This window comes from Schistocerca nitens, chromosome 6, assembly GCF_023898315.1.
Source record: "Schistocerca nitens isolate TAMUIC-IGC-003100 chromosome 6, iqSchNite1.1, whole genome shotgun sequence".
NCBI classification, from domain to species: Eukaryota; Metazoa; Arthropoda; class Insecta; order Orthoptera; family Acrididae; genus Schistocerca; species Schistocerca nitens.
This window is the reverse complement of record NC_064619.1, coordinates 38156522-38182072: the sequence shown is the minus strand read 5'-3', so window position 1 is coordinate 38182072 and position 25551 is coordinate 38156522. Positions and strand designations below refer to the sequence as shown.

Genomic DNA, 25551 nt, shown 5'->3' with positions numbered 1-25551 from the left:
GATTCGAGTCAATACGGTATTTTATTAAAAGAATCTTCACATAATGTTTATGAAGATTGGACCTTTCTATGTGTTCTTATAGAGTTTTGGCAACTTCGTTCCTTGTTATATTCTGCCAAAATTTCACGCACTTGCTTCACTAGTATGTAGCAGTGTGGATTTTGAGGTACAGTAAAGCAGTGCAAGTTCTCTACTATGGAAGCTGAGGCAGTCACTAAGGTGGCAGAAAAAAGTCCACCGTGTCTCAAGGGCTGAAAACCTACATTTCGCTTTTACTTGATGTTTTATAAGCTTCATTCATGTTTTGTGAAAGCTGGAGAGCTGAGTAAGTGTAATAAGTATTAAATCGGATATTTGTACAGAAATAATTAAAATTGTATTGAAGTGACAAAATTTTAAAATATTCAGAAGTCTTTTTCCTTGTTTCGGTTTGCATTAACTATCCCATCACTGTCAATAAGTTGAAGTAAATATCTCTCTATATATAAAACAATGCCAATATTGTGCAATGGATAAATTGTTACTCACCACATAGTGGAGATGTTGAGTTACCAATAGGCACAACAGAAAGACTGCTAATCAAGTGAGCTTTCGGCCAAAAGGCCTTCTTCTAAAGTAGACAACACACATTCACACAAGCACAACTAACACACACATACAATCACTGTCTTTGGCTGCCGAGGCCGGACTGTGGGAACATATATCGCAGGGATAGTTTCCACTTGCACATTTCAGAAAAGTTGGTGCTGGTGGGAAGCATCCAGATGGTGCAGGCTGTGAAGCTGTCATTGAAGTGAACAGGGTGTATACACCCAGGGGCAACTGGAAAGTCCAGGAAAAAACTCAGTAACTACTTGGAATTTTGTGAATTTTTCATTGTTTCAGTTTTCAGTTAAATTTTTGTGATTTTGGTAAGAACAGATACTCCAACTAAGAATTTTGCTTCAGCCCGCTACTGCAGAATAATACTGCAGCAGTGTAACATAAACAAGAGAATAACACCAAAATAACACTTCAATTGCAATGAAAATGTAACATTTACAACAACAAAACATGGTGCACACATAACTGTGTACCGACAGTGAAATGTGCCAAAGGCTTTAGGACAAAGACTATGCAGTACTTTACAACAACAAACAGTTTTCAATGAGCATGATGTCATGCATGGGAAAGCATTGTGAATGGTGATTTGAGAAACGTTATTTTCAAAGTAAATTTCCTTTTATGCAAAGTGAATTATGTTACTTGTGAGAATCTGCGATGAATTTTTTAAATCGTGGAGTGCCTGAATCTCATTCAAAATGTAACACTTTGAGGGCCAGCCACTTAGAAAAATTTTGGGCCCAGAAGACAAGCCATTGATGCCGTTATTTAAAATTTTACTAGCTCATTTGTGTATGATACATCTAAAAGGGGTAACATGTAAAAAAAAAGGCCAAGCTTCTAGGTTAGTTTTTTATATTTATTTTAGTTCTTTCAAAGATTACAAATTATGCAATAAAGATGGCAAAATATATAATATCCATCAGAAAAAAATGCTTAGTGAGTTTTTGAGCTATTTTAGCATGTAATTGCCTTTTTAATGGACAAGTCGAAGTGCTCAACGGTACATTGATAAAGCCAGGTAACCTACGAAACGCTCGGTGCACACGAGTGAAATATACAATTTTTCTTGTCAGAAATATTGAGCTGCTGCGATTTAAATTGTGCTCTTAGAATCCTGCTTAACCAAACCCTCAGGGGGGGGGAGGGGGGGATATGATGATGACCAATATTATATGTGAAAGCTTAGGTTTTTGTTGTAACTATACTCCATGTATATTAATTTAAACCATTAACTTTTCCTGTTCGTGTACTTACTTACTTTACTTTACATGTCTGGGAAGGAACATCTAAATTGTTTTCTTTCAGAACTTTGCAGCTTTAATGACCTTGTCACTGCACAAAAATACATCTTCTGCTGTGCAAACGAACTCCGTCTGTGGGCTCATGAGCAAATATCCCATTGTCTGTGTTTCTACACACACACACACACACACACACACACGTCATCTTCAGAGTGGCCTCGTTTAACCATATTTACTTTGCATTTTGCGACACCTGTTCCTAATCTATTCAGTGCTCTCCATGTACTATCCAGTATTTGCTACCCTTTTGTAATTTCCTCTTTGGGGTGCGGGTTTGTATTTTGCAGTGTGTCCAACCATATAGATAGCCAGCGCGTCTCACGTCGGCCTTCTAGTGGTACTATCCATTGGACAAAACTTTTCCTTGACTAGAGACGAGTTGCAACTGTGGTTATACATTAAGTGCCATGGGTCAGTTTGGTGCTTTTTCCTTTCTATTTCACTGGCCACTTCGTGTCTGAAATTTGTGTGTTTGCGCTACTTAACAGTGATTGGCTGATTACATCATATCCTGTGCTCTGAATATCTACTGTCATTGGCTGACGAGAGCACGTGACATGATAGCAAACAGAAGTGTATTGCAGTCTTGATTTAAATGCTTCAGTAGCTGTTGTTGTTGTGGTCTTCAGTCCTGAGACTGGTTTGATGCAGCTCTCCATGCTACTCTATCCTGTGCAAGCTTCATCTCCCAGTACCAACTGCAGCCTACATCCTTCTGAATCTGCTTAGTGTATTCATCTCTTGGTCTCCCTCTACGCTGCCCTCCAGTACTAAATTGGTGATCCCTTGATGCCTCAGAACATGTCCTACCAACCGATCCCTTCTTCTAGTCAAGTTGTGCCACAAACTCCTCCTTTCCCCAATTCTATTCAATACCTCCTCATTAGTTATGTGATCTACCCATCTAATCTTCAGCATTCTTCTGTAGCACCACATTTCGAAAGCTTCTATTCTCTTCTTGTCCAAACAATTTATCGTCCATGTTTCACTTCCATACATGGCTACACTCCATACAAATACTTTCAGAAATGTCTTCCTGACACTTAAATCAATACTCGATGTTAACAAATTTCTCTTCTTCAGAAACGCTTTCCTTGCCATTGCCAGTCTGCATTTTATATCCTCTCTACTTCGACCATCATCAGTTATTTTGCTCCCCAAATAGCAAAACTCCTTTACTACTTTAAGTGTCTCATTTCCTAATCTAATTCCCTTAGCATCACCCGATTTACCGTAATTCGACTACATTCCATTATCCTCATTTTGCTTTTGTTGATGTTCATCTTATACCCTCCTTTCAAGACACTGTCCATTCCGTTCAACTGCTCTTCCAAGTCCTTTTCTGTCTCTGACAGAATTACAATGTCATCAGCGAACCTCAAAGTTTTTATTTCTTCTCCATGGATTTTAATACCTACTCCAAACTTTTCTTTTGTTTCCTTTACTGCTTGCTCAATATACAGATTGAATAGCATCGGGGAGATCAATATACAGATTGAATAGCATCGGGGAGAGGCTACAGCCCTGTCTCACTCCCTTCCCAACCACTGCTTCACTTTCATGTCCCTTGACTCTTATAACTGCCATCTGGTTTCTGTACAAATTGTAAATAGCCTTTCGCTCCCTGTACTTTACCCCTGCCACCTTCAGAATTTGAAAGAGAGTATTCCAGTCAACATTGTCAAAAGCTTTCTCTAAGTCTACAAATGCTAGAAACGTAGGTTTGCCTTTCCTTAATCTAGCTTCTAAGATAAGTCCTAGGGTCAGTATTGCCTCACGTGTTCCAACATTTCTACGTAATCCAAACTTATCTTCCCCGAGGTCGGCTTCTACCAGTTTTTCCATTCGTCTGTAAAGAATCCGTGTTCGTATTTTGCATCCGTGACTTATTAAAGTGATAGTTCGGTAATTTTCACATCTGTCAGCATTGGCTTTCTTTGGGATTGGAATTATTATATTCTTCTTGAAATTTGAGGGAATATCGCCTGTCTCATACATCTTGCTCACCAGATGGTAGAGTTTTGTCAGGACTGGCTCTCCCAAAGCTATCAGTAGTTCTAATGGAATGTTGTCTACTCCCGGGGCCTTGTTTCGACTCAGGTCTTTCAGTGCTCTGTCGAACTCCTCACGCAGTATCGTATCTCCCATTTCATCTTCATCTACATCCTCTTCCATTTCCATAATATTGTCCTCAAGAACATCGCCCCTGTATAGACCCTCTATATATTCCTTCCACCTTTCTGCTTTCCCTTCTTTGCTTAGAACTGGGTTTCCATCTGAGCTCTTGATATTCATACAAGTGTTTCTCTTTTCTCCAAAGGTCTCTATAATTTTCCTGTAGGCAGTATCCATCTTACCCCTCGTGAGATAAGCCTCTACATCCTTACATTTGTCCTCTAGCCATCCCTGCTTAGCCATTTTGCACTTCCTGTCGATCTCGTTTTTGAGACGTTTGTATTCCTTTTTGCCTGCTTCATTTACTGCATTTTTGTATTTTCTCCTTTCATCAATTAATTTCAGTATCTCTTATGTTACCCATGGATTTCTACTAGCCCTCGTCTTTTTACCTACTAGGTCCTCTGCTGCCTTCACTACTTCATCTCTCAAAGCTACCCATTCTTCTTCTACTGTATTTCTTTCCCCCATTCTTGTCAATTGTTCCCTTTTGCTCTCCCTGAAACTCTCTACAACCTCTGGTTCTTTCAGTTTATCCAGGTCACATCTTCTTAAATTCCCACCTTTTTGCAGTTTCTTCAGTTTTAATCTACAGTTCATAACCAATAGATTGTGGTCAGAGTGCACATCTGCCCCTGGAAATGTCTTACAATTTAAAACTTGGTTCCTAAATCTCTGTGTTACCATTATATAATCTATCTGAAACCTTCTAGTATCTCCAGGGTTCTTCCACATATACAACCTTCTTTTATGATTCTTGAACCAAGTGTTAGCTATGATTAAGTTGTGCTCTGTGCAAAATTCTACAAGGCGGCTTCCACTTTCATTTCTTCCCCGCAATCCATATTCACCTACTATGTTTCCTTCTCTTCCTTTTCCTACTGTCGAATTCCAGTCATCCATGACTATTAAATTTTCGTCTCCCTTCACTACCTGAATAATTTCTTTTATCTCATCATACATTTCATCAATTTCTTCATCATCTGCAGAGCTAGTTGGCATATAAACTTGTACTACTGTAGAAGGTGTGGGCTTCGTGTCTATCTTGACCACAATAATGCATTCACTATGCTGTTTGTAGTAGCTTACCCACACTCCTATTTTCCTATTGATTATTAAAGCTACTCCTGCATTACCCCTATTTGAATTTGTATTTATAACCCTGTATTCACCTGACCAAAAGTCTTGTTCCTCCTGCCACCGAACTTCACTAATTCCCACTATATCTAACTTTAACCTATCCATTTCCCTTTTTAAATTTTTTAACCTACCTGCACGCTCCGATCCGTAGAACGCCAGTTTTCTTTCTCCTGATAACGACGTCCTCTTGAGTAGTCCCCGCCCGGAGATCCGAATGGGGGACTATTTTACCTCCGGAATATTTTACCCAAGAGGATACCATCATCATTTAATCATACAGTAAAGGTGCATGCCATCGGGAAAAATTACGGCTGTAGTTTCCCCTTGCTTTCAGCCGTTCGCAGTACGACAACAGCAAGGTCGTTTTGGGTTAGTGTCACAAGGCCAGATCAGTCAGTCATCCAGACTGTTGCCCCTGCAACTACTGAAAAGGCTGCTGCCCCTCTTCAGGAACCATACGTTTGTCTGGCCTCTCAACAGATACCCCTCTGTTGTGGTTGCACCTACAGTACGGCTATCTGTATCGTTGAGAGGCACACAAGCCTCCCCACCAACAGCAAGGTCCATGGTTCTTGGGGGGGGGGGGGCTGTATTTGTGGAATTCGTATTTATATTTCTGTAATATAAAAATATTACATCTGCATCTCCAGAGAGAGAGAGAGAGAGAGAGAGAGAAAACTTCTCATTGCTCATTAACTGTGCTGCTCATGGGGAGCTCATTGAAGAAGAATTAATGGCTCCAGTTTGCAAAGCAGCAATTATTAACCTGGAACAGAATATGCCAATCCAAAATCTCTCTCTGTCTCTCTCTCTCTCTCTCTCTCTCTCTCTCTCTCTCTCTGTCCATTCAGAAGGTGACACAGCAGTGCATAGATCCTTGGATGTGGCAGTGGAGTGGAATGTATTTGCTATTATGCAATTCATGTGATTATAGAACATTTTTGTTAAGGGGAAACATAGTGTAATAACGCAATGAATAATTTCATAATATTGGTATCAAATGGAAAAGTTTCATGTGCTATTTCATTATGAATATTTATACTGTTAAACAGTGACATAGAAACTACGGGGAAGAATTTTTGGGCTACCTTCAGTTTTGCTGTATCTGCCACTTTGAAGTGGTTGTGGTTTGTTTCTGACTGAAACATCTACTGTGGGAAATTATTTATGCATCATCATAATTGAGAAGTTTGTTTCATGTTGTAAAGTGTACACATCTAAAAGGGAGCATAGAGGGAAAATCTTTAACATTGCACATTTGGTTATTTAAAAGCGTGCTCCCAAAGGTAATGTCTCCAATTTAAAAAAATAAATAAAGATACAATCACTTGCACATAGTTTTAAAGCTTTAACATTTTTCTATTTTTGCATAATATCACCATTTCGATGGATGCATTTTTGAAAATGCTGTTGCAGTTTTTGTGCATCCATACGATACTGGCCCGTTACCATTCTATTGTAAAAGCACCTGACCTCATCTTTCACCTTGTTATCATCATTGAACGCCTTCCTGCCAATGTTCTTTCAACATGGAAAGCAAGTGGTAGTCACTGGGTGCTAAATGCGGACTGTAGGTGGGTGAAGAAGTCCCATCCAAACCGGTGCAAAAGATCCACAGTTCGATGGACGATGTGGGGGTGAGAACTGTCATGGAGAAGGCTTATGCCCTTGCTCAACATTCCCCTTCTTCAGTTATGAATCGTCCTTCAGAGTTTTTTTAATGTCTAACAACGAATTTTCGCAGTTTGGTTGAATTAGAATTTCACCACTCATGTGATTGTTGTTTCGTCTCAGGGGTGAAGTAGGAAGCACTGGTTTCATCACTCATGACCATTGAATCCAAAAAGTTGTTATTTTCATCTGCATAGTGTTGAAGAAATTGGTGGGAAGTTTCAACGCATTGGTTGCCCTTTTGTGGCCTTCTGTCGGCATTCTTGAGGCGCATCCTGCACACATCTTCTGAAATTTCAACACTTCAGTCAGAGTCTGGTGGATGATGCTTTGAGAAACCTCAGGAACAACATTGCAGAGGTCATTGACAGTGGTCCACTGATTTTGAAGCACAGTTTGTTCAACGTTTGTGATTGTTCTGGAATTGTAGGCATTTTTGACACCCATACACGTCCATCAACTGTTGATGGATGTAAATTGGTTTAACACCTTTTGCACTCAAAACCCGAACCGAATAACTGAGCAAACTTCACAGCTGGCAGTAGTGACTAATGGGAGCTCCATTACAACTGGCTGCTGAGCCAAGATTGAAAGCTCCAGTGGATGTGCTGTGGTTTCTGAAGGCAGTGGAGGGAGCAAGGAAGAAAACAGTGTGGCCAACAGCCACACAAACAGTTTCCCTGTGCCCCAGCAATTTGGAGACCTTACTTTTGCGATTACCCTTATAGAAACTCATCAGAAAAATTGCCTTGCTTGTCCATTTTCAAGCATTTGTTTACTGTGTAATGCTTCTACAGACAATGACTCCAAATTTTATTTACAGAATAGTTTCTTTCTCGTCTTAGAATAGTCTAGAAAGAGACTTCATGTCTAAAGTGATTAAACAGTCTAGAATCTTAAAATAGATGTTTTTGCAGAGTATTGAAAGTTATATTACTTCAGAATCCCATCACATACAGATGAAATTGTTGATAACAATACACGGGGCTTCAAGAATTTGTAATCATGTTATGGAACTATTCCATCTGTTGGAAACACTTGTTGCAGTTTATATGAAAGTGGCGATTTGCAGCGTATGATATGAATATATTACTTGCTGTTTAATGTTATATTATTATCCAGAAATTGCTACAAGTTCCAGCAGCATTTTTGTATTAATCCTCGCAGTACTGGGGGGGGGGGGGGGGGGAGGGGGGGGTACTCATTGCCAATCTTTTAAAAATATTATAATATAGTCATTTAAATTATATTTTTAAATTTTGAAAAGTATTTGTTGTTTTTACTGTCTTAAATTTTTCAGTTACAGTTAACACAAAAATTCAATTCTCAATAGTAGATGTCACTTTCCCCAATAAATGTCATGCTTTATACTTCCTTAAAAACAATGTGACTTACCGAACGAAAGTGCTGGCAGGTCGATAGACACACAAACATGCACACGAAATTCAAGCTTTCGCAACAAACTGTTGCTTCATCAGGAAAGAGGGAAGGAGAGGGAAAGACGAAAGGATGTGGGTTTTAAGGGAGAGGGTAAGGAGTCATTCCAATCCCGGGAGCGGAAAGACTTACCTTGGGGGAAAAAAGGACAGGTATACATTCGCGCGCACACACACACACACACATATCCATCCGCACATACACAGACACAATCAGACATTTGTAAAGGCAAAGAGTTTGGGCAGAGATGTCAGTCGAGGTGGAAGTAGAGGCATCTCTGCCCAAACTCTTTGCCTTTACAAATGTCTGCTTGTGTCTGTGTATGTGCGGATGGATATGTGTGTGTGTGCGAGTGTATACCTGTCCTTTTTTCCCCCAAATGTAAGTCTTTCCGCTCCTGGGATTGGAATGACTCCTTACCCTCTCCCTTAAAACCCACATCCTTTCGTCTTTCCCTCTCCTTCCCTCTTTCCTGATGAAGCAACAGTTTGTTGCGAAAGTTTGAATTTCGTGTGTATGTTTGTGTTTGTTTGTGTGTCTATCGACCTGTCAGCACTTTCGTTCAGTAAGTCACATCATCTTTGTTTTTAGATTAATTTTTCCCACGTGGAATGTTTCCCTCTATTATATTTATACTTCCTTACTTACACATCAATATCTATTTAAAAAGTATGTTGAGAGTAACAACAACAATGAACAAAATTTACATTTCTTAAATTGTTTGTGGTGTGTGGTGGTCATAAAGTCAGTAGTACACGTTTTTGAAAGTGCATTGTTATTGCTAAGAGAGTGCTAAAAGGTAATTTCAGGTTCTGGACGCTTCTTACATATTAGTACCTCTTCAAAAAGTATGTTGGTAATAAAATTCAACAAAATTTGATTTTTTTTTTTTGGGGGGGGGGGGGGGGTGAGTGTAAAGTACACACACACGCACGCACCTAGAATGTGTGTTTAAAATTCTGGAGTCTAAGCATGGAACTCTGATATCTATTAGCACACTGGACTCTCATTCAAGAGGACGACAGTTCAAACCCTTGTCCGGCCATCCTGATTTAGGTTTTCCATGATTTCCCTAAATCACTTCAGGCAAATGCCAGGGTGGTTTCCTTGAAAGATCACAGCCAACTTCCCTTCCTATGCTTCCTAATCCGATGGGACCGATGACCTCGCTATTTGGTCCCCACCCCCAAATCAACCGACCAACCAAAGAACATGAAACTATTGTTATTCGAGGTTGCATGTGAATCGTAGAAATATTTTTTCTTGAAGTAATTACAAGTTCCCCCAAGAACCATGGACCTTGCCGTTGGTGGGGAGGCTTGCGTGCCTCAGCGATACAGATAGCCGTACCGTAAGTGCAATCACAACAGAGGGGTATCTGTTGAGAGTCCAGACAAACGTGTGGTTCCTGAAGAGGGGCAGCAGCCTTTTCAGTAGTTGCAGGGGCAACAGTCTGGATGATTGACTGATCTGGCCTTGTAACACTAACCAAAACAGCCTTGCTGTTGTGGTACTGCGAACGGCTGAAAGCAAGGGGAAACTACAGCCGTAATTTTTCCCAAGGGCATGCAGCTTTACTGTATGATTAAATGATGATGGCGTCCTCTTGGGTAAAATATTCCGGAGGTAAAATAGTCACCCCATTTGGATCTCCGGGCGGGGACTACTCTTGAGGACGTCGTTATCAGGAGAAAGAAAACTGGCGTTCTACAGATCGGAGCGTGGAATGTCAGATCCATTAATCGGGCAGGTAGGTTAGAAAATTTAAAAAGGGAAGTGGATAGGTTAAAGTTAAATATAGTGGGAATTAGTGAAGTTCGGTGGCAGGAGGAACAAGACTTCTGGTCAGGTGAATACAGGGTTTAAATACTAAATCAAATAGGGGTAATGCAGGAGTCGGTTTAATAATGAATAAAAAAATAGGAGTGCGGGTTAGCTACTACAAACAGCATAGTGAACGCATTATTGTGGCCAAGATAGACACGAAACCCACGCCTACTACAGTAGTACAAGTTTATATGCCAACTAGCTCTGCAGATGACGAAGAAATTGAAGAAATGTATGATGAAATAAAAGAAATTAATCAGATACTGAAGGGAGACGAAAATTTAATAGTCATGGGTGACTGGAATTCGGTAGTAGGAAAAGGAAGAGAAGGAAACGTAGTAGGTGAATATGGATTGGGGCTAAGAAATGCAAGAGGAAGCCGCCTGATAGAATTTTGCACAGAGCACAACTTAATCATAGCTAACACTTGGTTCAAGAATCATAAAAGAAGGTTGTATATGTGGAAGAAGCCTGGAGATACTGACAGGTTTCAGATAGATTACGTAATGGTAAGACAGAGATTTAGGAACCAAGTTTTAAATTGTAAGACAATTCCAGGGGCAGATGTGGACTCTGACCACAATCTATTGGTTATGAACTGTAGATTAAAACTGAAGAAACTGCAAAAAGGTAGGAATTTAAGGAGATGGGACCTGGATAAACTGAAAGAACCAGAGGTTGTACAGAGTTTCAGGGAGAGCAGTTTGGATTCCGTAGAAATATTGGAACACGTGAGGCAATATTGACCCTACGACTTACCTTAGAAGCTAGATTAAGGAAAGGCAAACCTACGTTTCTAGCATTTGTAGACTTAGAGAAAGCTTTTGACAATGTTGACTGGAATACTCTCTTTCAAATTCTGAAGGTGGCAGAGGTAAAATACAGGGAGCGAAAGGCTATTTACAATTTGTACAGAAACCAGATGGCAATTATAAGAGTCGAGGGGAGAGAGAGGGAAGCAATGGTTGGGAAGGGAGTGAGACAGGGTTGTAGCCTTTCCCCTATGTTGTTCAATCTGTATATTGAGCAAGCAGTGAAGGAAACAAAAGAAAAATTCGGAGTAGGTATTAAAATCCATGGAGAAGAAATAAAAACTTTAGAGGTTCACCGATGACGTTGTAATTCTGTCAGAGACAACAAAGGACTTGGAAGAGCAGTTGAACGGAATGGACAGTGTCTTGAAAGGAGGGTATAATATGAACATCAACAAAAGCAAAACAAGGATAATGGAATGTAGTCGAATTAAGTCAGGTGATGCTGAGGGAATTAGATTAGGAAATGAGACACTTAAAGTAGTAAAGGAGTTTTCTATTTGGGGAGCAAAATAACTGATGATGGTCGAAGTAGAGAGGATATCAAATTTAGACTGGCAATCGCAAGGAAAGCATTTCTGAAGAAGAGAAATTTGTTAACATCGAGTGTTTAAGAAGGGTAGTAGAAGTAATCCATCTAACTACAGACCTATATCATTGACGTCGGTTTGCAGTAGGGTTTTGGAGCATATACTGTATTCAAACATTATGAATCACCTCAAAGGGAATGATCTATTGATACGTAATCAGCATGGTTTCAGAAAACATCGTTCTTGTGCAACACAGCTAGCTCTTTATTCGCACGAAGTAATAGCCGCTATCGACAGGAGGTCTCAAGTTGATTCCGTATTTCTAGATTTCCGGAAAGCTTTTGACACCGTTCCTCACAAGCGACTTCTAATCAAGCTGTGGGCCTATGGGGTATCGTCTCAGTTGTGCGACTGGATTTGTGATTTCCTGTCAGGAAGGTCGCAGTTCGTAGTAATAGACGGCAATCATCGAGTAAAACTGAAGTGATATCAGGTGTTCCGCAGGGAAGCGCCCTGGGACCTCCGCTGTTCCTGATCTATATAAATGACGTGGGTGACAATCTGAGCAGTTCTCTTAGGTTGTTCACAGATGATGCTGTAACTTACCGTCTAGTAAGGTCATCCGAAGACCAGTATCAGTTGCAAAGCGATTTAGAAAAGATTGATGTATGGTGTGGCAGGTGGCAGTTGACGCTAAATAACGAAAAGTGTGAGTTGATCCACATGAGTCCCAAAAGAAATCCGTTGGAATTCGATTACTCAATAAATAGTACAATTCTCAAGGCTGTCAATTCAACTAAGTACCTGGGTGTTAAAATTACGAACAACTTCAGTTGGAAAGACCACATAGATAATATTGTGGGGAAGGCGAGCCAAAGGTTGCGTTTCATTGGCAGGACACTTAGAAGATGCAACAAGTCCACTAAAGAGACAGCTTACACTACACTCATTCGTCCTCTGTTAGAATACTGCTGCGCGGTGTGGGATCCTTACCAGGTGGGATTGACGGAGGACATCGAAAGGGTGCAAAAAAGGGCAGCTCGTTTTGTATTATCACGTAGTAGGGGAGAGAGTGTGGCAGATATGATACGCGAATTGCGATGGAAGTCATTACAGCAAAGACGTTTTTCGTCGCGGCGAGATCTATTTACGAAATTTCAGTCACCAACTTTCTCTTCCGAATGCGAAAATATTTTGTTGAGCCCAACCTACATAGGTAGGAATGATCATCAAAATAAAATAAGAGAAATCAGAGCTTGAACAGAAAGGTTTAGGTGTTCGTATTTCCCGCGCGCACTGTTCGGGAGTGGAATGGTAGAGAGATAGTATGATTGTGGTTCGACGAACCCTCTGCCAAGCACTTAAATGTGAATTGCAGAGTAGTCATGTAGATGTAGATGTATTGATTTAAGTGTCAGGAAGTCGTTTCTGAAAGTATTTGTATGGAGCGTAGCCATGTATGGAAGTGAAACATGGACGCTAACAGTTTCGATAAGAAGAGAATAGAAGCTTTCAAAATGTGGTGCTACAGAAGAATGCTGAAGATTAGATGGGTAGATCATATAACTAATGAGGAGGTATTGAATAGGATTGCGGAGAAGAGAAGTTTGTGGCACAACTTAACTAGAAGAATGGATAGGTTGGTAGGACATGTTCTGAGGCGTCAAGGGATCACCAATTTAGTATTGGAGGGCAGCGTGGAGGGTAAAAATCGTAGAGGGAGACCAAGAGATGAATACACTAAACAGATTCAGAAGGATGTACACTCCTGGAAATTGAAATAAGAACACCGTGAATTCATTGTCCCAGGAAGGGGAAACTTTATTGACACATTCCTGGGGTCAGATACATCACATGATCACACTGACAGAACCACAGGCACATCGACACAGGCAACAGAGCATGCACAATGTCGGCACTAGTACAGTGTATATCCACCTTTCGCAGCAATGCAGGCTGCTATTCTCCCATGGAGACGATCGTAGAGATGCTGGATGTAGTCCTGTGGAACGGCGTGCCATGCCATTTCCACCTGGCGCCTCAGTTGGACCAGCGTTCGTGCTGGACGTGCAGACCGCGTGAGACGACGCTTCATCCAGTCCCAAACATGCTCAATGGGGGACAGATCCGGAGATCTTGCTGGCCAGGGTAGTTGACTTACACCTTCTAGAGCACGTTGGGTGGCACGGGATACATGCGGACGTGCATTGTCCTGTTGGAACAGCAAGTTCCCTTGCCGGTCTAGGAATGGTAGAACGATGGGTTCGATGACGGTTTGGATGTACCGTGCACTATTCAGTGTCCCCTCGACGATCACCAGTGGTGTACGGCCAGTGTAGGAGATCGCTCCCCACACCATGATGCCGGGTGTTGGCCCTGTGTGCCTCGGTCGTATGCAGTCCTGATTGTGGCGCTCACCTGCACGGCGCCAAACACGCATACGACCATCATTGGCACCAAGGCAGAAGCGACTCTCATCGCTGAAGACGACACGTCTCCATTCGTCCCTCCATTCACGCCTGTCGCGACACCACTGGAGGCGGGCTGCCCGATGTTGGGGCGTGAGCGGAAGGCGGCCTAACGGTGTGCAGGACCGTAGCCCAGCTTCATGGAGACGGTTGCGAATGGTCCTCGCCGATACCCCAGGAGCAACAGTGTCCCTAATTTGCTGGGAAGTGGCGGTGCGGTCCCCTACGGCACTGCGTAGGATCCTACGGTCTTGGCGTGCATCCGTGCGTCGCTGCGGTCCGGTCCCAGGTCGACGGGCACGTGCACCTTCCGCCGACCACTGGCGACAACATCGATGTACTGTGGAGACCTCACGCCCCACGTGTTGAGCAATTCGGCAGTACGTCCACCCGGCCTCCCGCATGCCCACTATACGCCCTCGCTCAAAGTCCGTCAATTGCACATACGGTTCACGTCCACGCTGTCGCGGCATGCTACCAGTGTTAAAGACTGCGATGGAGCTCCGTATGCCACGGCAAACTGGCTGACACTGACGGCGGCAGTGCACAAATGCTGCGCAGCTAGCACCATTCGACGGCCAACACCGCGGTTCCTGGTGTGTCCACTGTGCCGTGCGTGTGATCATTGCTTGTACAGCCCTCTCGCAGTGTCCGGAGCAAGTATGGTGGGTCTGACACACCAGTGTCAATGTGTTCTTTTTTCCATTTCCAGGAGTGTAGGTTGCAGGAGGTACTGGGAGGTGAAGAAGCTCGCACAGGATAGAGTAGCATGGAGAGCTGCATCAAACCAGTCTGAGGACTGAAGACCACAACAACAACAACAATTGCACATTTTATGCATGAAACAAATTAGCTCAAAAACATAAAATGGAGAATGCTTTGTATCTTCTCATCTTTTAATAATGGACAACATGAGTGTCTTGCTTTTTCATTATTCATGTTTCTAAAAAACACACACACACACACAATGCATATTGCAACCATATAAAGATATAGATAACCTAATTCTTGAAGACATGTTTGTTGAGGTGCAATGTACAGAAAGTGCAGGTGTTAAACTATTACATTCTGTATTAAATTGTTTGTGTGGCCCATGATAGATTTTTCTCAAGTCACTTCCGTTAGAATTTTCTATGTACTGTTCCCTGAGTTCATGTGCTCTTGAATGCTTAGCAGCATTAAACAGTATAATTAGCCATTTGTTGATGTTTAATTTTAAGTCATTTAGGTGGAACCAAGTATATAATCTTTTTTAAAGACTTCAACATTGAGTGGAATTTGCTCAATGCTGTTTGTTTCAGTTAGGACTTTCACTAGTATTGAATGTGAATTACATTGACAGATGAGTCATTTACATAAAAGAAGAAAAAGAATTTATCCTAGTATTGAACCTTGTTAGGATTCATTGTGGATCTGTTTGTCTTTGTGAGAAGTGATGTTCTTTATTGCTGGTTTAAACTGCTGTGTGTAACATCATTTGCTATTGTTTTCTTGCAGCTGTTCCGTATGTAAATCGAAAACTCTATGTTCCGTTTCATTCTGATCAGAGTTGTACAGGACTGTTGCTGTGATTTTTTGCAAGCATATTTGTGTTCTCTTAAGTGTGCATTCACTCTCAATTTACTTATGTATTTATTTATTATGAACTACCTTCTAATTGACCATTTTAAATTTCTTTCTTATTCTATAATATTCATGATCTGTGTCATTTTATATTTTCCGTTAACTTGGCCTTTCTTTCTTTCCCAACAAATGGCCTGCTTAAATGTTGAGAATGCTAGAGATTTGAAAAATGTTTTTCATGTGAGTGTCTGTCATTCTGTTGCAGATTTTCTTGGTTGTTAAATTGATAAATAGGCACCCTTCTTCTGTTTTACACTATATTGACTTTTGTTTTAAGTATGTAACACGTTGAAGATTGTGTCCTTCAGATATTTTTGTCCTTTTTATATTGTGTATATTATTTTTTTAGGAATGTAGAGTCATACGACTACAGGCTGGCATTCAGACACCACAGTGATACCACTGTAGATACAACTGAAGATTCAGCTGTTCTCACTGGTCACTTGGAACCAACGTACAGCAACAAGCGTAGATTTGATGAGAGAGGCAGTATCAAACAACGGTTAGGACGACGAGAGAGTGGGAGCAATAATGATAATGAACATTGTGCACCAAGGCATTTACTTGCATTGAATTGCAGCCCAGATGATTCTGAAGAGGAGCTTGCGAAAGACATTGCTGACAAGTTGTGGGAGCAGAAGGAGGAGCTTATATGTAAGTTATGTTACTCAAGTAGTTTGCTATTATTATTGTGGATCCTGTTTTTCTTCAGCAGAAAACACACTACATGTAAGTGATTTTCTTACCACCAAACAGAAAGCATTTAAAATAATTTTTAGTCTGCAAATACATGCGACATTATGTAATTGCTCAGCCAGTTTTCATCATTTTTGTCTCGCACTTCTTTAGTTACTATTGATCATTATGTATGTACATTTGCTTTAGGATGGGTAGAAACAATAATTGTCAGTTATTGCAAAGTGAATTTCACCGTCACAATCTAATGACATTCTGTTGTGTCGATTCCCTAAGGTCTCGACACAATGAGTGGCTAGGTGCACGCGAAACTAACGCAGACGGGCGTAAATTCTGAAACAGGAGACTGGATGAAAAACTATAAAGAAAAGAAGAGAGATTGTCATCTACTTAACTTTTAATGATGTTCTTCTTGTTGAAATACATCTCTTGCATAGTAGTAAGCAATTAGCAATGATACACATGGCGCCTTGCTAGGTAGTAGCGATGGACTAGCTGAAGGCTATTTAATCTGTCTCTCGGCAAATGAGAGGAAGACGTGATACGTCTTGTCGCAAGCTATGTCGTCCGTACAACTGGGGCGAGGTCATGTCCGTGTCTTGTGACCTGCCCTGTGGTGGCGCTACGTTTGCGAATACACAGTGGCGACACGCGGGTCCGACATGTACTACAGGACCGCGGCCGATTTAAGTTACCACCTAGCAAGTGTGGTGTCTAGCGGTGACACCACACATTCATCAAGCTATAATCAGCTTTGACCTCATTGTCATCTCAAATTATCTACAGAAGGAACAGTACACCTACAACTTTAGTGTTGTAATACCAGATGCAATCTAAGGGACAAATAGTGTTTATAGAATGACAATAGTAGGAAGCCATCCATTTCAGAGTAGAATAGAGTCTTCATTCAGGAGAAAAATAATTAAAAGGTCAAGTTTCATATGCCATACACCAACCTCTAAGCCAAAGAGAGAATGATGCCCAAAAAATCCCCAAAATTTTAGTCATTTGCATCAGTTGTGAACCTTCCTAGTCGGACTATATCAGAATTCAAAACACTTACAAGTACTGGAAATTTACAGATACCTTAAAGTACTTCATCACCAAATACATACATATTTCAAAGATACGTAGCAAAAGATAAAAATGACACAAATCTGTGCATCTTCAAGTAGGCAGACAAAGACAAGAATAGGGCACAATTCATGATATAATTTCAACCCTGTCTTCAGAAGCTGTGCAATTAATAGAGAGCAATATTGTGTGAAAGTATAAAGTGAAAGCTGTCCCATTTAGTTACAATGGTCTTAATCAAATGACGACTCATTCTATTTGAGGGAGCCACCAAATTTTTTAAAGTAATTGCAATTTCTTGCAGTAGTGAGATAAAGAAAAACGAAGATCCTCGATTTTGGCATTTTTATATATTTTGTGATGATAATGTTCTAGGCTTGGTACAATTTCCTGTTTATAGAGGCATGCTTTGCATTTTATATGCCTAGTTTTGTTTGGCCGAGAGGAGTGGTGTAGAGTATTGGGAGAAAATGAGAGGACTGGAATAGGATGGTGGCTAAGCAGCAATGATGATAGAGGAAAGTGGCAAGACCTATGTGCAAAACAGACCAATCCAGTGGCTGGAAACTTTTCCCAGTGACTGTTGTTATTTTATTTAGCATATTGCAAAACTAAAGAAAAAGTGAGACCAACATAAAACAGAAAAGTAACACAAAAAATATTAACAAACCTGTATAAAATTGTAGTAAGTGAACATTTAGAGATGTTACTACAATGACAGTTCCATCAGAGATACATGTCCTGGGAGCTTCACCATACAATAAATAGCCTGGCTTTATGAAGTCATCCACAGCTGTAATTTGAAGTCGATAATTTGAGACTAGACCTACACATGTAGCTCAGATAGGGATGTTACATTTGCTGGAGATAAGTCATTCACCCATTGTGGTCCAGCCCTCCATATCTGCACACCCAGTACTGAGAGGAGAACCTAAATATTTTAACAACAGTGAACTACTGTAACCGGATTCAGCATTGTCTGCACCTCACAGCATTGTCTGCACCTCACGGCAGTATACTATGGGATGCTTTTTAAGCAAGTATCATTTTTAATAAAGCTGTTGCAGTGCTGTGATAAATGATATGTGCATGCAGCTGTTGGCTATTCACAGGAGCCATAACGGGAGCATTTATCCATATTTGTGTTTGAATCATTCTCAGCTTCCACATACAATGATTCTCAACTTCCAAACACTGAGAACTTTTTTCCTCTCTCTCTTCTTTGATCGATATCCATATTTTCCCAGGTACGGAAATCCGTTTAGAGGCATTTGGTACCTACATCCACTGATAACCAAAATTTGATGCCAAATTTATCTGGCTTACTGGACATGGATTGTTTAAATCAATGTCTGGCCTGATGGGAAAGAGCTGTGTGATGTTTTGTCTTGGACTGTAAAGCATGGAACAATTTTCTGTTAATGATTCCAAGCTTCTAATAGCACAGCAGTTGTCTATTTTGAGTGTTGCTGATCTTTGTCCCCTGATATCAAAACGTAAGAATTTTCATAAGATCTCTTAACTCTACCTCTTAACATTGTATTTTGAAAGAACTGTGATCTCAGATTTTCTGACTACAAGCTATCAATTTTGATACCTGTGATGCAATAAAACCCACTGCCATACAAAACTACAATGAATGCACTTAGCTCATAAGAGAACAATACCAACTGTTGAAGTTGCCTGTGGCCTTCTGTCTCCAAACACAGTTTTGTATGTTTTAGAATTGTGTCATCTATGAACAGCTGCCAAAAACTAGCAGTACTATGAATTTTCCTGTTTCTTCACCAGTAGCATTGGTTCTGCTGTCTAATAGGAAACATTTTGCTTGTGTAGTCCACCAGCTGCATTCAAGATACAATCAAGAATATCCCATCATGTTCCATCCTTTGCAATTTCTGAATGCTCCCCCAAAAAATGGTGAAGGTAACTGACACCTTCATCTTCCTCCCTGTCTTTCTGTGTTGTACCAAGTGTCATCCCATCCTGACCGATACATTTGTTTTGATGGAGGAGTTTGTCTTATCGCTGTAACAGCCATCGGTGTAATTTTTCAGGGCACATAACAACTAATTTCACTTACTCTAGTGGTGCCTGGATTATAATCATCAGTAACAGTTTCTGCTTGACTTTCAATTTCACTTCCTTTGGACTCTTGCTCTGAAACTCACTGCAGATGTTCTAAATATTCCATTACTTCATTGTCTGACAACTTATCAGCCGTTTTCAATATGTGTCTAATAACTAACACACAACAAAGCACTTCATGTATACTGAGTTGAAGTAATCACCTCAGAGGATTCAGCATATATTTTAGCATCACATCATTCATGTGCAGTTGCATAAAGAAAATTCTAGGTGTACAGTGAGAAATAAAAGCAATGAGTATAATACAGTTAAGTAATTTGTGAATGCAGTTAGTGCATGAGTAACAAAATTTCAGAAGTGTCAATTGGGTCAATTCTGCATTTGTAGTTTTAAACTACCAGAAGTTTGTGCTCATGTTGGGTACTGAATATGCTGCTGATTGATAAGGAGATGTCCCCAAGGGTGAGATCGGCCTTTTAAAGCAACCTATATAATAGTGTAGATTAGGCTCATAGGTATCACATCCTGCTGCCAGTCACCTTGGTGGACCCGCCTTTACAAGAACTCGGCAAAATAAATGAATTCAGAATTCCTTGTGATTTGCTAGAATATTACAAATAAAGTAGACTTCAAAATGGTGCTGTGGCCTGGCAGTGAAATCACTTGGCTGGTATGCAGAAGTTCGTGGGTTCACACGCTGTTGTGGGGTTTGAATAAACTTATATATATTGGAAAAACTTCGAATGTTATTTTTATTGGTTACAATATCATTTGTTTCATTTCTAATTCTTTGCCACATCATTTTAATCATCGTACATTTTTTTAAAAATTTCTGTTCATTTTCTTACGTCCTTTTATTCTTTTTGCATTCAAATTTTGTCCATGCGCTTTTAAATATTTTTGTTTATGTATTGTAATAATAATTTAAATATTTGAAAATACCAATAAAAGATAAAATGAGTTATTTGTTCTGTCTGTGCAAGCTTATCGAAAATTTGTTCTTTGTTATAAGGTTGTCGCGTCCCAAGCGTGGGTTTTGCAAGGGATTAAGCGACACAGTTTGTGAAAGGGATTTAGCCGGTTGACCTTAGTGAGAGGGAGACTTTTGATCTGGTTAAGATGTTGAAACCCCGGTGTGAAGGTACAAGGCTAGGAAGTGGGTAGAAGTAAACTCTCCCAAATGGTACACAAGTTCTAGTTTGTTCAGAAATAATACAGATTGCCCTAACTGCATAGTGATTGTACCTACAGGATGACCGAGTCTGTTACAGAGACTGTGACTAACTTCCACCATTCCGACTGCCTGATAGAAGCTCTTCAGTACCTTCTGCCCACACTAGCACCCTACATCAGAGTCCCGCGACCACTGCGTAAACGTTCATCGGCGTCTATCTCCAGCTGCCTGCCTACAGCCCGTTCCTCAGCCCAAGTCGGCTGCTGCTATCCACACTGACTGTTGTCGTTCCGGGAGCCTAACCTCGAGAGAGAGAGACCCAGAGCAGCGTGCTCCCGAGTTTTGTTAACTTTTCCCCTTCGATCCCGCCAGCGCTTGGCATGACATAGCGTCAAGTGCAACTTGTCCTTATTGGGTATTCTTTAAGTATTAATTTCATTACTTTTCTTCAGAAGCTGGGTGGAGGGATAGAGAGGCCTCTTCCTATATGGTCATGCACTGTGTCCTGAGCTCTTCATTGACTCCTCATGAGTAGTGCAGTCCCCACCAGGGGCCCTCCTTCTTTCTCTCTCCACTCCCAAACTTCTCTCTCTAACCAGAAGTGCTACCAGAAGTGCTTTCTGTTGATACTCTAAGTGAGTGCTTATTACAGGTCCCTGCACGGAGCTTCTTTGTATCTTTATAACTTGGTGGCTGTTTGCTTTCTTATCACGCACAGCTGCTTTCTTATCATGCACAGCTGCCCGGCAGGCAGTTCGGACTGCTGCCCCAGCTCTCCAGCTGCGTTGTGTTTCTTTTACGAGGTGCATTCAAGTTCTAAGGCCTCCGATTCTTTTTCTCCGGACTGGAAAGAGATAGAAACATGTGCATTGTTTTAAAATGAGGCCGCGTTCATTGTCAATACGTCCCAGAGATGGCAGCACCGTACGGCAGATGGAATTTTACCGCCAGCGGCGAGAATGAGAACTGTTTTAAATACTTAAAATGGCGACGTTTTCCTTACTTGAACAGCGTGCAATCATTCGTTTTCTGAATTTGCGTGGTGTGAAACCAATTGAAATTCATCGACAGTTGAAGGAGACATGTGGTGACGGAGTTATGGATGTGTCGAAAGTGCGTTCGTGGGTGTGACAGTTTAATGAAGGCAGAACATCGTGTGACAACAAACCGAAACAACCTCGGGCTCGCACAAGCCGGTCTGACGACATGATTGAGAAAGTGGAGAGAATTGTTTTGGGGGATCGCCGAATGACTGTTGAACAGATCGCCTCCAGAGTTGGCATTTCTGTGGGTTCAGTGCACACAATCCTGCATGACAACCTGAAAATGTGAAAAGTGTCATCCAGGTGGGTGCCACGAATGCTGACGGACGACCACATGGCTGCCCGTGTGGCATGTTGCCAAGCAATGTTGACGCGCAACGACAGCATGAATGGGACCTTATTTTCGTCGGTTGTGACAATGGATGAGACGTGGATGCCATTTTTCAATCCAGAAACAAAGCGCCAGTCAGCTCAATGGAAGCACACAGATTCACCGCGACCAAAAAAATTTCGGATAACCGCCAGTGGTAAAAAAATGATGGTGTCCATGTTCTGGGACAGCGAGGGCGTAATCCTTACCCATTGCGTTCCAAAGGGCACTACGGTAACAGGTGCATCCTACAAAAATGTTTTGAAGAACAAATTCCTTCCTGCACTGCAACAAAAACGTCCAGGAAGGGCTGCGCGTGTGCTGTTTCACCAAGACAACGCACCTGCACATCGAGCTAATGTTACGCAACAGTTTCTTCGTGATAACAACTTTGAAGTGATTCCTCATGCTCCCTACTCACCTGACCTGGCTCCTAGTGACTTTTGGCTTTTTCCAACAATGAAAGACACACTCTGTGGCCGCACATTCACCAGCTGTGCTGCTATTGCCTCAGCGATTTTCCAGTGGTCAAAACAGACTCCTAAAGAAGCCTTCGCCGCCGCCATGGAATCATGGCGTCAGCGTTGTGAAAAATGTGTACGTCTGCAGGGCGATTACGTCGAGAAGTAACGCCAGTTTCATCGATTTCGGGTGAGTAGTTAATTAGAAAAAAAATCGGAGGCCTTAGAACTTGAATGCACCTCGTATGACCCCTCTGCCACACCTTGCGTCCAGCGCTACATTTTTAGTTCACTTACTACATACTATTTCTGGCGTACTGCGTGAGAACAACTGTAATTAGACTTGGCTTTTTTCTGCGGCTACAACAAGAGGTACATTTTTCGTATGGTAATTGTACATACATTTACAATACAAGTTCTTCTCAAACCCAGGAGAAAATGATGTAAATGAAGATATAAATAAAATGAAATTCAAGCAAAATGAGGAGTAGAAATAGTAAAGAGTGAAGCAGTCATCAAACTGAAGATGATTTTGAACACCACAGTGTGCTTTACTAGTCATGGTCCTGTTGGAGGTGGTACGTTGTTGCCTTTCTCTGACCTTTGAACTAGTTATGGGGGAACCTACAGTTCAGTTTGTGGATTCTGAATCTCAGTGCAGCTCACATTTTTCGCATCAACAGATATTGCCAGAGATGAAAAAAGCAATAAGTCATAGGTAAAAATCCTAGGATTGACCACAGGTCAAACCTGAGACCTTTGGATTTGTAGACTGGCAGTTGACCATTGAGCCACCAAGCCATCACTAACAATTTGAATAAAAATATTGTAATAAACTTGACAGTGATTTGTTGTAGAACCTTAGAACATGTTCTGATCCCAAACATAATGAGGTATCTCGAACAGTCATCTGCATGTTGTGGCTCACGTCAACACCGGGTAATCCTTGGTTTGTACAGGCAGCTGGCGGAGGTGGTGAAGACTGCTGGCCTCGCACACAGGATGCAAGCAGAGCTCGCAGTTTGCAGTGTCATTCCCAAAGTTGATCAGGGTCCTTTAGTTTGGAGCCAAATGGAGGGTTTCAACCAAAGGCTTCGTCTTCTCTGTGCCAGTCTCGGCTGCAGATTTCTGGATCTGCGTTATCATGTAGGGATTTGTAGGACTCCTCTTGATAGGTCAGGGGTGCACTACACAAAGGAAACAGCTATATGGGTAGCAGAGTACCTGTGAAGTGCACGTGAGGGTTTTTTAGGCTAGGCAGTAGTTTGAGGGGCTCTGATGAACTCTCGCCATTTGATTCACAGCAAGGGAAATCAAACAGCCTTCAGAATAAAGACACTTCAACTGTCACAGTTTTATTAGTGAACTGTCCAAAGTACTCATGATAAAGTTCCCAAAACTACTCCCCTCTAGGAGAGTTCTTGCACTCAAATTATTTTTGGGACTGACAGCTGGCCGAAACATGAAGTGGAACGCTCTCAAATATTTAGTGAGTTATGGAGATAGATTAGAGGCCATAAAAGGGGATTGTTCATTGCAGTTGACAAAAATATTGTCTCTATTGAGGTAGAAGTTGAGCGTGAGTGTGACAGTGAAGTCATCTGGTCGTATATAACAGGTATAGGTGAAACCAAATTAATTATTGGATGTTTTTACCAGTCACCCGTTTCTGCTGTGACAGTTCTAGAGTCATTCAAAGAAAGTCAATGGTCAGTAGCATGTAAATACCCAGATCATGCAGTACTCGTCGGAGGCGTCTTTAATCTGCCAAATATAGACTGGGATGTCTGTGGATTCATTGCAGGGAGGGGGGGAGGGTACAGACAATCATGCAAAATGCTTTTGAACATGTTTTCTGAAAATTCTCTTGAGTATCTCAGGAGCCCACATCCAATGGAAATATCTTAGACGTTGTAGCTACAAATAGGCTGGACCTTATCTACAGTGTCAGTATAAAACGGGGAAGCAACTATGATTATGAAAGTCAGTAAAATCAGTCAAGAGGGCTAGGTGAGTGTTTCTGCTAGATAGAGCATATAAACAGGTATTAACACCTCAGTTAGACAGTGAATTGGCATCACTTATTTCCAGTAAGATGGGTGTAGAGGAATTATGGGCAAAGTTTAAGCAGATTGAAAATGTGGTCTGGAGAGTTATGTGTCTGGTAAGCAGATAAAGGATCGAAAAGTTCCACCATGGTTTAATAACTAAATTTGGCAGATGCTGAGGAAGCAGAGGCTGTCGCACGCTTGGTTCAAAAGGGAAAGCATAAATGACAACAAACGAAGGTTAGTAAGGATTCGTGCGTTTGTGGAAAGATATATCCGTGAAGCATACAACTGCCTCCATCACACCTTAGTAAAACATCTGGCAGAGGACTTGTGAAAATTATGGTTGTATGTAAAATTGCTAAGAGGGTCTACTTCGTTGAGCCCCTTGACCAGTCTGGTGTGGCAGTTGAAGATAGCAAAATGAAAGCTGAAGTTTTAAATTTCATGTTCAAGAAATCGTTCACACAGGAGAATCGTACAAACATACCATCATTTGATCATTGGACAGACACCCATATGGACAACGTAGTAATAAGCGTATCTGGTGTAGAAAAAAAACTGGAAGATTTGAAAGCAAATAAATCACTAGGTCCAAATGGAATCCCAGTTTGATTTTAAAAAGAATGCTCTATGGCAGTGGCTCTTTACCTAGCTTGCATTTATCACAAATCTTTTACCCCAAACAAAGTCCCAAGCACAGGTGACTCCAGTATATAAGAAAGGTAAAAGAATGGACCTGGAAAATTACTGACCAGTACCCCTAACTTCTATTTGCTGCAGAATCCTTGAACTTATTCTCAGTTTATTATATTCAAACTTTCTTGAGACTGAGAAGCGTATGTGCACGAATCATCATGGTTTTAGAAAGCATCGCTCCTGTGAAACTCAGTTTGCTCTTTCCTCAGATGATATACCGAGAACTATGAATGAAGGGCAACAGGCAGATTCCCTATTTATAGATTTCCAGAAAGCATTTGACACAGTGCCCCATTGCAGGCTATTAA

At 41.2% G+C, this 25551-nt stretch overlaps 1 protein-coding gene across 1 annotated transcript in view; it reads left to right on the top strand.

The window, feature by feature from the left end:
• Window positions 1-25551, top strand: part of LOC126262887 (phosphorylated adapter RNA export protein) — a 115633-nt gene that overhangs the window by 29567 nt on the left and 60515 nt on the right. The window contains exon 3 of the mRNA XM_049959768.1: window positions 15940-16244. Coding sequence (XP_049815725.1) covers window positions 15940-16244 — 305 coding nt within the window. The remainder of the gene's footprint in view (window positions 1-15939; window positions 16245-25551) is intronic.